Here is a 13,608-nt window from a genome sequence, read left to right on the forward strand (position 1 = left end):
TGTTAAATGAGTGAATGAAGTTGTGACGGTCTCCGCTGAGACAGAGGAGAGGAGAAGCTACTAGCCCTCTCTCGCTGTCACTTCTAGTCGCGTTGCCCTCCTCCCCAGTAATGTTAAATTTAGCACAGAAAAAAACATAATAGTGGTAATTTAAATAGCGGTTCATGGGATTTATTAACCCTCAGGGGTCCCTCTGTCCTTTTTTGGACATTTTCTTCACTTTTCTGTTTTGATTTGCTGATCATTTTGGCTGTGTTACAGCTGAAGGTATGGATTTCTGCAAGAAAGTATCTTTTTTGAAATATTTTTAAAATCTAATGTCAGTTACTGTTACAGGTCTATTATACACTGGTAACACATTTTGTACCCTCTGGGGTTCCTCGCGTCCAAAAAAGGACACACAAAGAAAATGCTATAAAATCATCATATATCAATATTTTTTCTGCTTTTTCTTGCATACATCTCTTAAACCACTTCAGTTCTGCTCAAACCTACCAAATGTTTATTAGTTTTCAGGATTTTAACCCTTTAAATGCCAGTTTGTAGACATGTTGCCTCTTGTTTTATTTAAAAAAACAACACAGAATATGAGATATTTCCCACATAATACATGATGGAGGGATGTGACATTGTTTTATATCAGAGTCTTTTATATCAAGACATTTCTCAAAACCAGAATATGATCAGGGTGACTTTTGAACACTGGAAATAAATCATGTACTCATCCCGGCAGTAGCCCCCGTGGCACTCAAAATTTCCCTGGAATTTTCTAGTTATTAATATTATTACTATTATGTGAAATGGTCTTTGATTATTAGTGTCATGACAAAAAAGGCAAAGAGAAAAGAGAACTATCGATCTTATAAGTACTGTTGATATTTACACTCAATTTAATCCAGATGTTCCCAACCTGTGGGTCGGGCCCCTCCGAAGGGTCACCAGATTAATCTGGAGGGTCACGACCAAATCTGATCAATAGGAAAGAAGAAAAATCTAATTCAAAGAAAATTCAAATCAAAGATTCACAAATCTGTATCTGTATGAACGTATGTCGGCAGAAGTGTTTTTTTCCATTGTGATGTCACAGTGAGGTTGACCTTTATTTGATCCTTATCGACATTTGCGTCATAATTAGTGAATGAATTTGAGAGTTATAGCCTAAAGCGTGTTTTGTGAAGTCACCATGACCATGACCTTTGACCTTTGACCATCAAATTTAATCAGTTCATCATTGAGTCCAAGGTTGTGTCTGAAATCACTCACTCGTTCCCTCCAGGGAGTTTAATGTAGAGGACGAAAGTGAGCTCATTGGCAAACTGAAAAGACACTTTCGGACACTCGGGTGATTTAATTTTCTCCGCACTGTTTTCAGCGCACACGCAATGCATGATGGTATATATTGCTTTGGTTGGTGACCATCGGTTGTACACTACTTTTCACGATGCATTGTGGGATACTATGAGTCCACACTATATAGACTATAGAGCAAGTACTGAGTGATTTCAGACAAATTTAAAGACGTTCCCTCAAGATGTTACAGAGATATTGCGTTCTCGTGGAGACATGGTAAAAAGCTTCTTGAACATTACACAGCCTGTAGAAATGGTGATAAAAACACAACTGAAGCAACAAAAGAACGGCTGTTGTCATTTCTTTTTATGGGATGAACCTGATGAACCTCCACTTATACCAATTGCTCTCACGTGCCGCAGGTGATCACTGGTGTCGTTAGATTAAACAAACATTTTTACTCAGTGTGAGGGCTGTGCTGGGTTGTGTCTCTAAACCACCCGACAATTTATTCTGCAGTCTGACCTTTTCAGTAATGTTTGACGTGACACGATGAAGTGGCAGAAGACAGCACATCCTCATACCAGTGTAAGGGCGTTGGGGTTGGGTGGGGTTGGTGGTGGTGGTGGTGGGGGGGGGTGTTGTTTCACATGAACAAGCTGTCATTGAGCTGAGCGACATGCAGCAGAGACATCTTTGGAATCAGGAGAGGGGAAGTTGAAGATGATTATTACCTCTGCAGTTAATTACTGCTGATGATAATTTTATCTAGAGAGAATGTTCCATCTTATGATTTGCACGAAAGGCCGACCAGATCATATAGAAAATAACTTTGACTCATATGTTTGGAATTTCTTTTAAAAATAATTTCAAGTTTACGTTAGGCCAAAAGGAAGAATGAGGTGGAGGCGGGACTGATTACATACACATGCATCGCGTCTTCAGCTGGCTCATGTAAATTTCCAGCTTTAGGAGACGTTTTTTTCACAGTCAATATAAAAACTAAATTAAATGATTAACTGAAAAAAAAAGAAAAATCAACATGAATGTGTTACCTCTGTGTCACATTCACAAATTCACTGTTGGAGGCGGTGAAATTTGTAAAAATCCAAACCCGTTTCTTATTTTGGCCGAATGAGAACTTTTTCATATGTCATAAACAGAATTTAATTTGCAGCTGTGTACGGGCGCCAGGTGCGTTGGGTGATGCTTTGTAGATTAAAATGCCTTTATTTTTTCTGTGTTCATAATTTATATTCTGTAGTGTATTAAAACACATATCTGTAGTGTTGTATTTCAGCACTGCAGCCCAGGGAAAACTGTCTATTTGGATAGAAGACGTGCAGCAGCACTAAATAAATCAATGTGTAAAATAACCGCATAGAAAAAAAAACCATTTAATTGGCAGTTGGATAGTTACTAATCCTCCTCTATACTCTGTGATGTCTTTCTTTTTCTTTTACTTCACTAGGCCTACATTTATCTGACAGTTTTAGCCTTCAAATAAATAAATGAATAAATATTAAAACTTAACTTAAGTTCTTTAAGCACAAGATTTTGCACAGAAATCTTTACTGAATAAACAGCTGCTTAAATGATGACAGATGAAAAGTGGTTTACAACAGTAAAACACTGATCTTTATGCCTATTAAAATCCCAAATTCAACTGCTTTAAATAAGCCAAGTTTTATTTCTCATTCCAGAGTGTTATTACAGACAGTATGTGCTGCTGGCCAGGAAAGAAAACATGCAGAAGAATAGACATATTTATCACAGGCTGATCTCTTGGAATGTAATTTCTCTTTTCACCTGGATCTATTTTGTTTAAAGAGAATGTGATGGCAAACTAATCATGTGTGCAGATAAAGTCTACGTACTCCAGAAGTGCTTTACTTCTAAATAATAGAGTCTTAGTTTTATGACTGGTTTTTATGCAGGAACTATTTTGCGCATCTTAAAAAAACCTAAAAACCACTCCTCTGATCTGGGGCAGATTCAGGCTGTAAACCAGAGGGTTAATAATGGGGGGAATGATCAAAAACTTCAGAGATAAAACAACAATGACAAATGGATTAACTTCATTAGCTTTAAAACGACTCAATGAAATCTCACAAAAAACTGATATACAGTAGTTCACAAATGTCAGGATGTGAGGCAGGCAGGTCTGTAACGCCTTTCCTCTGAATTCAGACGAACTTCTGCTGCAGACGAACAGAATGTGCAGTTAGCTGTACAGGACGAAGAGCAGGGGGAGGAAGATGGTTGTTATAGTAACTATGCGACCTAGTATGTTGTTTGCGGTTATGTCCACAAAGGAGAGCTGCACCACAGACCAGTTAGAGCAGAAAATCCTGTGCAGTTTATTACTGTTCAGATGCTTCACTAAGAGCAGCCATGTTCACAAACAGGCCCAAAGGGATGAAAAGTGTTTTTACCCTGGTTATATTTGTGGCATTTGGGATAGCAGGTACTGTCGGGTTTCCTTCCACACACAATGTGGGCAACACAGGATCCACAACGGGTTGTTTACAACAAACGACCTCTGGCGTTTAGCCATTTCCAATTTCAGTGTTATCTCTAAGCATAATTTAATAATTTCCAGATAAAACATTAATGTCATATGCAACCTAACCCGGACCCTAACCCAACAAATCTGCAATCATTTTAACTCTTATCATTAAAGGAACTTTTTGTAAGTTTTCCTATCAGTACATAGCAAGTGTTAGCATTAGTTTAGCATCAAGCTTTATTCTTTTACTCACAGAGCTGTCTCCGGATGTGGAAAGCAACACCAATGTTAACTCTTGTTTGCTTCTATTTCTATAATTTATTTTCTTCTACTGAAGTTAGCATGCTAACCAGCTAGCCCTGGCCCAGTTGGCCCATCTCGTCACTGTCTGATAGTGACTCCCTGTAGCATCCAGTCTGTCCTGAAGAAGTTCTGCTCAGTGGGTGTATTATAGCCTCTTGTATTGTAAACACAATGGTTGAAGCTCTTGGCAGGCCACCATATATACTCCGTATATGAAATAAATAAAAAAAAATAAAAGGTGGTGAAATGAGGTACCTGGATGGGCCGTTTGGGAGGGCACACACAAGTCCAAACAGTATGTGATCTAGTCTGATACGGAGTCTGTGACATTCGCCAATTTTCTCCCATTTTCCTATGAACAAGTCTTACAAGTCATATGGGCTACAGATAGTTGACCTTTCTTCACTTGTTTGACATAATATCTTTCTGAATGAATTTCAATTTAAAGATTACATTGCAATCAACCGGAATAAGCAACACAGCTAAAACAAGCTTAATGCAAAATTAATATTCAGTTCACCATATTTTTTTGCAACATTCTCTACTATAGTAGTTGTGTAGTTGTGTATGTTGAGTTTTTATGCAGGAACTATTTTGCGCATCTTAAAAAACCTAAAAACCACTCCTCTGATCTGGGGCAGATTCAGGCCGTAAACCAGAGGGTTATTAATGGGGGGAATGATCAAAAACTCTAGAGATAAAACAACAATGACAAATGGATTAACTTGATGAGCTTCTAAACGACTCAGTGAAAGTTCACAGAAGAGAGAGAAAGAGAAAGTCACAAATGTCAGGATGTGAGGCAGGCAGGTCTGTAACGCCTTTCCTCTGAATTCAGACGAGCTTCTGCTGCAGACGAGCAGAATGTGCAGGTAGGTGTACAGGACGAAGAGCAGGGGGAGGAAGACAGTTGTTAAAGTGAGTATGCGGCCTACTATGCTGTTCACAGTTGTGTCCACACAGGACAGTCGAACCACAGACCAGTTAGAGCACAAAATCCTGTGCAGTTTATTCCCACACAAAGGCAGTCGGACAGAGAGATAGACACAGAGGCCACATGCAAATGCAGGGTAGAGCACAGCAAAACCCAAAAGATGTCTCACCATCCTGAACGTCATTTTACTGTGATAGTGTAAAGGCTGGCAAATAGCAACAAATCTATCATAGGCCATGATGCCGAGAATTGTCAGTTCATTTGATGCATATGTGTAAATAACATAGATCTGAATGAAACAGAATGGACGTGAGATCAAATGAGTGTCGGACAGTATGTCCATCAGAAACCTGGGGAAGAAGCCGGCTGAGCCGTACAGAGAGTTTAAAGACAGACAGCAGATGAATATATACATGGGCTGATGCAGAGACTTCTCCAGGAAGACTGTCAGAATAATGACAGCATTAGCAGAGATTATAGTCATGTAGACCAACAGACAAAGACTGAAGAACAGATATCTGAGGGGCCCGTAATCTGAAAACAGAGTCAACTGAAAGTAGAGAGGATTCAGGCTGTTGTTGCTCCTCATGTCTGAGAAACAGGAAAGCTGGAAGAAGAGAAGTAAGAGTGATGGAGGGAGAGAGAAAGACAGATTAAAGTATAACAAATGGGATTAAAATGCTCTAAACAAGATTTCCTTTTCTGACAATCAAATATACAACTGCTGCAGTGCAAAAATCAAATGCATAAAAACATTACAAAATCTGTGTTAGTTTGAATACAGTAAGATTTTACAGTCACGCAGCATCTTCTCCCAGTCTAATTCACACTGAGGATGTGTTCAACTTTTATCCTGTTCTGGTGTCACTCTAAGAGAAGCCATGTGTACAATCAGGGTCCAAAGGGAGGTAAGTGAGTCCTGCTACTCACAAACTGTGTTGTGCACACAGCCGGACACACACACACGTCGTTGGCATAAAAGTTCTTTATCATGACTGAAGAAGACTGAACGTTTGTAATTTGTAATACCTGTAAGGCCAAAGTAAGCTGTGGAGGAAAAACCACGAAAATATTTTGAAAAACAAACTTAATCAGACACTTAAAACACCACCACCCCACTGAACACGTCCAATTTCAAGAAGCTAGCAAAGGCAAAGCTGTAAAATTAGTGCCACCCACACTGCTTACCCCTCACCCATGCATGACGGCTGAACTGCGTTCATGGCATGCCGGCATGTGTGTCCACACCATCAGCGTTGCTGTTGTGCCTTGGATCAGGCCAGGAATTATGTCATTTCAGGGGCAAGGCTATTTGGCCTTGGATGACACAAAAACTTTCAGGGTAATTTGATCCCTAAATAAATAACTTTACTTTCTGATAAGAAAAAACAAGAAAATGACACAAATGACATGAAAGTAATAAATTATTCACCTTTTAATATAAAAAAAGACATATTTTAAGATGCAGTCTTTTATCATGTATCAATTTACCAGAATGTATAAATAGCCTATGTGAATATATTTAATTTCAGAGAAACTTATCACTTTCAGTGGATGAACGTAAGAACAGTCTTCAAGTGTCAAATGTCACATAAATCATTTTGCTTAGTAAACTTAATTATAGTCAAATATTGTATCTATAGTTTCTGTCAATTTCATGGGCGTGACCGTGTCCCGTTGACAAGGACTGAAGCGCGTCAAGGTGTCCTTGACTCAGCTTCTACTGTTCTGAGATCAGTTATGATATTGCAGCACTATATGCAGACATGTGTGGAAACTAAACTTGGCATTAAGCGTTAGGAGGCAGCAGCAGCAGCAACAGCAGCAGCAAGTAATCGAGCTGATTATACTCTTAATTTATCCTCTCTGTGAGAGCTTCAGTAAGTTTGAGAAGTTCCAGACAGAATATTGTGACAGGAGAAGAGCAGCTCTTTTCAGGAATAGATCAGTACGTCGGTTGTGTGCGTGATGTGTGTGAGAGAGAGAGAGAGAGAGAGAGAGAGAGAGATAGAGAGAGCCCTTCACGAGATAATTTAATAGTTAACAGGTGATGTTTTATTATGAACATACAATTGAGTTCTCCATTAAACAAAAGTCACTAAATGTTTGTGTAGCTGTCAGTTATATAGTTCAGTGAAAGAAGTTTTGATTTTTAGCCAAAATCAAAATGGGCAGGTAATTTTCCCCGGCCCATACCAGGGAAAAAATAATAAGCAAACTATCTGTTTGTTTATGTTGTTTGACATTGGCCTTGGTGGAAGTCTGGGCTCTCTGAGTGCCCTTCTAGTTTACAATTGTTTCAGGTCCTGTAATATGAAAACTCACACTTCTTTATTTGTTTTGTTTTTGCTGATTTCTGGCAAAAGGTGAATTCTTTTCTTTTTAACTTGATGAACATTTTTGTTCACATTTTCTAACAATTGGAGCAGAACAGGTCCCCTCATGTGGAAATGTTTGGTGTCTTGATTATTCCAATGATGACAAACGTTCACCTCTTCATGGACACTTCATGGAGGTCTGTTGTGATCTTAAGTTGTATTGCAATCTTAAAGCACATGATTTTGCACAGAAATCTTCACTAGACAAACAGCTGCTTAATAATGATGACAAGATGCCTAGTATGATTCAGTATATATGGGTACCTATTATCATTGACACCCAAATCTCTCAGTACTTCCTGAATCACAACACTGATCTTTATTCCCATTAAAATCCCAAATTCTACTGCTTTCAACAAGCCAAGTTTTATTTCTCAGTGTGATTAAAGACAGTATGTGCTGCTGGCCAGTGAAGGAAACAGAAGAGACATGCAGAGGAATAAAATCTTTTCTTGGTTTTGAGTCTTGATCAATCACACTCGTTTTATGATGAGGGAGAGTTGGATTAAACATGTACAACCTGAATAATATTGATATTGTTTTTGAGCAGGGTGATCGCTTGGAATGTAATTTTTCTTTTCACCTGGATCTATTTTGTTTAAAGAGAATGTGATGGTAAAATAATCAAGTGTACAGATAATTTGAACATCCTACAGAAGTGCTCCACTACTAAACATTAGAGGCTTAGTTGTGTATGTTGAGTTTTTATGCAGGAACTATTTTGCGCATCTTAAAAAACCTAAAAACCACTCCTCTGATCTGGGGCAGATTCAGGCCGTAAACCAGAGGGTTATTAATGGGGGGAATGATCAAAAACTCTAGAGATAAAACAACAATGACAAATGGATTAAATTCATCAGATTCTAAACGACTCAGTGAAAGTTCACAGAAGAGAGAGAAAGAGAAAGTCACAAATGTCACGATGTGAGGCAGGCAGGTCTGTAACGCCTTTCCTCTGAATTCAGACGAGCTTCTGCTGCAAACGAGCAGAATGCGCAGGTAGGTGTACAGGACGAAGAGCAGGGGGAGGAAGACAGTTGTTAAAGTGAGTATGCGGCCTACTATGCTGTTCACAGTTGTGTCCACACAGGAGAGTCGAACCACAGACCAGTTAGAGCACAAAATCCTGTGCAGTTTATTCCCACACAAAGGCAGTCGGACAGAGAGATAGACACAGAGGCCACATGCAAATGCAGGGTAGAGCACAGCAAAACCCAAAAGATGTCTCACCATCCTGAACGTCATTTTACTGTGATAGTGTAAAGGCTGGCAAATAGCAACAAATCTATCATAGGCCATGATGCCGAGAATTGTCAGTTCATTTGATGCATATGTGTAAATAACATAGATCTGAATGAAACAGAATGGACGTGAGATCAAATGAGTGTCGGACAGTATGTCCATCAGAAACCTGGGGAAGAAGCCGGCTGAGCCGTACAGAGAGTTTAAAGACAGACAGCAGATGAATATATACATGGGCTGATGCAGAGACTTCTCCAGGAAGACTGTCAGAATAATGACAGCATTAGCAGAGATTATAGTCATGTAGACCAACAGACAAAGACTGAAGAACAGATATCTGAGGGGCCCGTAATCTGAAAACAGAGTCAACTGAAAGTAGAGAGGATTCAGGCTGTTGTTGCTCCTCATGTCTGAGAATCACACATGCAGAAACAGAGATGGATACAAAACAAATATTAGAGTCATGGAGGATAGGGATAAAATAAAACAACAAACAACAAAACTAATTCAACAAAGGAAGAATCATCCAAGGCCTTTCCAAGTTAAATCAAGGCTAAAACTTGTCCCAAATAAGATATGGTATTATCACATTTTAGGTAAGTAACATAGAATCTAGAATCAGATTAGTGGTATTACTGCATGACTATCCTCTGTGTGTGTTAATAATACAGCAGCAGTCTATGTAGATATCTATTGAAAACATCTACAGTCCAAGTTGTATGTTCTATGTTCTAAAATAGTTGCAAAAATACATTCATCACCCAACAAAATATCAGGTTTCTAGGTTTAACTTATGAATAAAGAAAGTTTGTCACCTTATTAAATGAGAGCTTCAGCTACAGATGAAGCCCTTACCTTGCACTGATCCAGACTGAAGCAGGCTCTGGAAACTTTATCTTCTGCTGCTGCTAGGATGCAAGCAGCCGACAGGGTCCAGTGGGAGGTAAAGCCACACAAACCTGACTTAATTTATGTTCCCTTATTTACATTAAACACCACACTATCAGACTTCAATTGATCAGAAATAAGACAATAATAACAGGAACTGAAGAAATGCCATCATGAATCTCATAAATTTGCACTGAGGAAGCTGCTGCTGAAGCTGAAGACTGGAAAGCAAAGACCCTACCATCTGCTTCCTCAGCAGAAATCCAGTTCCATTGGACCAGACTACCTTTTTCCAGTATTCAACTGTCCAGTTTTGGTGAGCCTCTGTCCACTGCACCCTCAGACTTCTGTTCTCTCTTCTAATCGTAAGAAAATGTGGGGTTCTTTGCATTTTAGTATCCCCATGAATGGAGTTCGACGGTTATCATTTATTTTGTAATACTGACCATATGTTTGTCGTCCCCCTGATCCACTCATTACAAATCTTGAGTTGTAAGCTGACTAGCAGAGGTGTCCACAACAATATGAAGATTACCCTTTGATGAGTGTGGGTACGTCACAACATATGCCCACACACCTTCACCAAAAACACAGGTTTCCGACTGTAACTCCACCCCATTGGGGTTCCTTTGCCCAAGAACAATCAACCTGCACTGATCAAAGACCTGTGGGAACCCTGACCGATGGTAAACCTTGCAGAGTCAGCTTTGTGTGGGTGAGTGAAGCCAGGTGCTCAACAATTGGACTTGGAAAATCTTGCAGAGAAAATGGGAATATTATAATATTATATTTATATTTGATCCATTGGAAACTGATGTAGCAATTTGAATTTTTTTACGGAAAAAAACCTCTATAGGTCTGAATACACCATTCGTGTTGATATGTGACTCAGTGTTGTTTATAATCATGTTGTTTGTTCTGTAGTTGCCTTGAACTGTAAATCATTTCAATCAGCAGAAATCTTCATATTTTGACAGTGCAGACAAATTCAACTGAATGCACTCAGCTCAGTCCAGACTGTTTGCTGTATATAGTTCTCCTCGTGTTTTAAATTCTTTGTTCATCATAGTCCCATTCTGTGTATGTAGTTAACTTTTCCCGTATGTCTGAATGTACTTAAAGATGATGAGCCAAAAGACCAACTCCACAGTTGTCCAGGAACACGATGTGTTGATTTTGTGTGTACAGCTCATCTTGTGACCTAAATTCTGTGTTCGTCACAAAGCTTTTTGAATAGCATGGTATGTTTCCTTTTACTTAGATAATCAGAGAACAATGCTCCACGGTAAGTATGATTTCTCTTCTTTTTCTTTACTTTAAAAATAGGTTTTTATTTTGTAGTTCACCTCATGTTTTAAATGATTTGTTCCTACTTAAGGCTTTGTAAATAGTTTCATTTCATGTATTCTTTATCTGTTAAGTTTTCTAACGTATTCACCCACATGACCAAAGTTATGTATTACATGTATGTAATCTAGCACTGCTGGCTGCATCGTCAGACCCAGCCTTCAGTGCTCTCAGTGACATGGAGGAACCCATGCAGCTTAGCTGAGCCAAAAGTGAGTTTGGCAGTGCTGAGGGGTGTTGGTGCCACCTTTGTATAAAGAGGGCGCAGTTGAGCCAAATTTGCAATCCAGAAATTCCTTCTTGACCTGTGCATGTTAATTCTGCCAAACTAATCCCCCACTGTTTCTGTGTTCACTAACTCTGACTCTTTGGAGAGTTTTATGAACAGCTGGATTAGGGCATGAAACGACTGCAGAGACGTGTAGAGGCCAGTGTTCGACACAACCCACATTTAGACTGGTCGACGAGGTCACCGATGTCATATCTATATAGTTTAATAAAGACTTAGATTAGCAGATATTAGCACAAAATGGTCATTGCTATAACACCACCACTACTACTTTTGTGGGTTGAAGTATTGCCATTTCCTGTAGCTAGTGAGTTTTTGAATAATGCGGTCTGGCCAATATTCTGCAGCCAGTTTGCTAAACCAGACTAAACATATTACATCATACTTCACTGTAGGTGAGTTTAATATATGGCCATGAGTTATCCAGTGTCATCCTGAGTGCAGACACATTTCTGAGAGTTGGGTTTTCATAGCCAGTGCTGGTGGAAGAAAAGTGGGCCAGGGTTTAAACACTAAAGTAGCTCTGTGAAATGTCAAATAATATTTCTATTGTGAATATATATATGGATTGTCTAATATCAGTCTTTGTAGATTAGTCCAAAATCAACATCTCTGACTCATCAAATGAACCTGCCTGAGTTTGTCAGACTCTCCTGTTTCCCTCAGTGTCATGTCTTTTCCTGTAAACATCTGGTTTGCATGGCCAGCTGTCTGTTTCCCTCTGTATGTGTGCTGCACATAAATTCTTTGTTTATTATATTTTTTATTTTGTTTCAGATGGCATGAACTTACAATCACAACCTGTTCAATAAGGACAATAATGTTAACAGGTCATTGTAAGTAAGAAGCCCCTTTCAGTGAATTCAATGTATTTCTAAATAAGGAAATAAACCACAAAAGAAAAAAGAATGATCTGTGCACACTCCTGTGTTTGAGGCTGTTCACACACAAGATGAACCCAGAGCATTTAAAAACATTTCTTCAATTCATTGCCATTGTAAGCTTAATCAATGAGCCCAGAACTATTCATACTCATACACGGTATGTATATGAATATTAGGTATATTTGCATATATACTTGAGCATGGATTAAAATAGCATTTTGTGTGAAAATAATTGTAATTAATGTCAGAAAATACCATCATAATTTAGATTTAGTTGTTAATGTATGAAAATGAAAAGGAAACCTGAACACTAACAACAATAAAAACAATGTTGAGGTTCACAATATTCTTTACTGTGCATTAGTCATAGAAAGAATAAATCAAAATACATTTAAAATATCCCATTATTACATCACAGAAGAGACGTCTGTACATTTGCTTTAGTTTTAATACATCAGATGATTTTGGCTGGAAAGAACAACCTCTTGAGGTGTTTAGAGATTTCTTTCATTTTTAGTCCATACATTATTGGATTAAAGAGAGGGTGATACATTACAATTTGTAACGTCATTATTAAACGTACAGTTTTTGGAAAATCTGATTCCAGCTGAACTGTAATAACATCATATGCACACAAACAGGAGAAGTTGATTAAAACCAACAGGTGAGGTAAACAGGTCTGTGCAGCTTTTTTCCTGACTTCTCTACTGCTTCTGTAGGAGATTATAAGTATCCTGGTGTATGTGAAAAGTATGAAAAGCACAGGGAGAAGTGCAATATTTAGTAAAATTACCATATCATGTATAATTTGTGCACTTGAGACAACACATTGAAGTTTATAAACTGTGTTGTTACAAAAAACTGCTTTCAAAGTAAAGCTGCAGAGTTTTTTATTCGCACTCAATCCAGCTGGCACTGCAACCTGAGAGGCAGGCAGGAGCCACGCTAAAATCAAGAAAATACTCACAGTGGTTTTTCTCATGATAGTTGGATATTGCAGAGGTTTACATATAGACACATACCTGTCATAGGCCATGGCTGCCAAGAGTAAGAACTCTGAACCACCTAAAGAATAAAATATATGGAACTGAAAGAGACAAGCTGAATAAGATATGATCTGTTTTTCAGATAAAAAGTCAATCAGAAGCTTTGGGTAAATAACAGTGCTCAAAAGAACAGAGTTGATTAACAAAGCTGCAATGAAAATGTACATAGGCTCATGGAGGTTTTGGTGAATACAGATCAGGTATACGATTGTAGAATTACTGCAGATTATTAGAATATATACCATAAATATAATTATAAAATAAATATATCTGTATTTGTCAACTTCCACATACCCACCAAGAGTTACAAAGGTCACATTAAATTCATCATCCATTAATTAACCTTATGAATAGAAGAGGCAGATTACATAAAAGGCAAATGCAGGTAATAATAGAGGCAGTAACTATCACTCTGTAAACTGAATTAACATGTAACCTGTACCTGAGAGTTTTTTCATTTACAGTTACCTGACCACTTAGAGTGTGTTCATCTCCAGT

At 38.4% G+C, this 13,608-nt stretch overlaps 3 protein-coding genes across 4 annotated transcripts in view; all 3 read right to left on the reverse strand.

Moving 5' to 3' along the window:
• Positions 1-4,680: 4,680 nt before the first annotated feature.
• Positions 4,681-5,625, reverse strand: LOC111659559 (olfactory receptor 51I2-like). The gene has a single exon (XM_023412549.1). It carries the CDS (start codon positions 5,623-5,625, stop codon positions 4,681-4,683), a length of 945 nt encoding a protein of 314 aa, XP_023268317.1.
• A 2,494-nt stretch (positions 5,626-8,119) lies between these two features.
• LOC111659560 (olfactory receptor 51L1-like) lies at positions 8,120-9,085 on the reverse strand. Its single transcript, XM_023412550.2, has one exon. It carries the CDS (start codon positions 9,062-9,064, stop codon positions 8,120-8,122), a length of 945 nt encoding a protein of 314 aa, XP_023268318.1. The 5' UTR covers positions 9,065-9,085.
• Positions 9,086-12,465: 3,380 nt separating this feature from the next.
• The window catches only part of LOC111659522 (olfactory receptor 6N2-like), a 2,302-nt gene continuing 1,159 nt past the window's right edge, over positions 12,466-13,608 (reverse strand). Inside the window, exon 2 of one of the 2 annotated variants that reach the window (XM_023412504.2) lies at positions 12,466-13,329. In XM_023412504.2, coding sequence (XP_023268272.2) covers positions 12,519-13,329 — 811 coding nt within the window. In that variant the 3' untranslated portion in view covers positions 12,466-12,518. The remainder of the gene's footprint in view (positions 13,330-13,608) is intronic. The other variant, XM_087175671.1, reaches the window with a different exon arrangement.

The sequence above is a fragment of the Seriola lalandi genome, unplaced genomic scaffold, assembly GCF_002814215.2.
Source record: "Seriola lalandi dorsalis isolate HSWRI2012SDOR001 ecotype SW California unplaced genomic scaffold, Sedor1 jcf7180002054482, whole genome shotgun sequence".
Taxonomy (NCBI): Eukaryota; Metazoa; Chordata; class Actinopteri; order Carangiformes; family Carangidae; genus Seriola; species Seriola lalandi.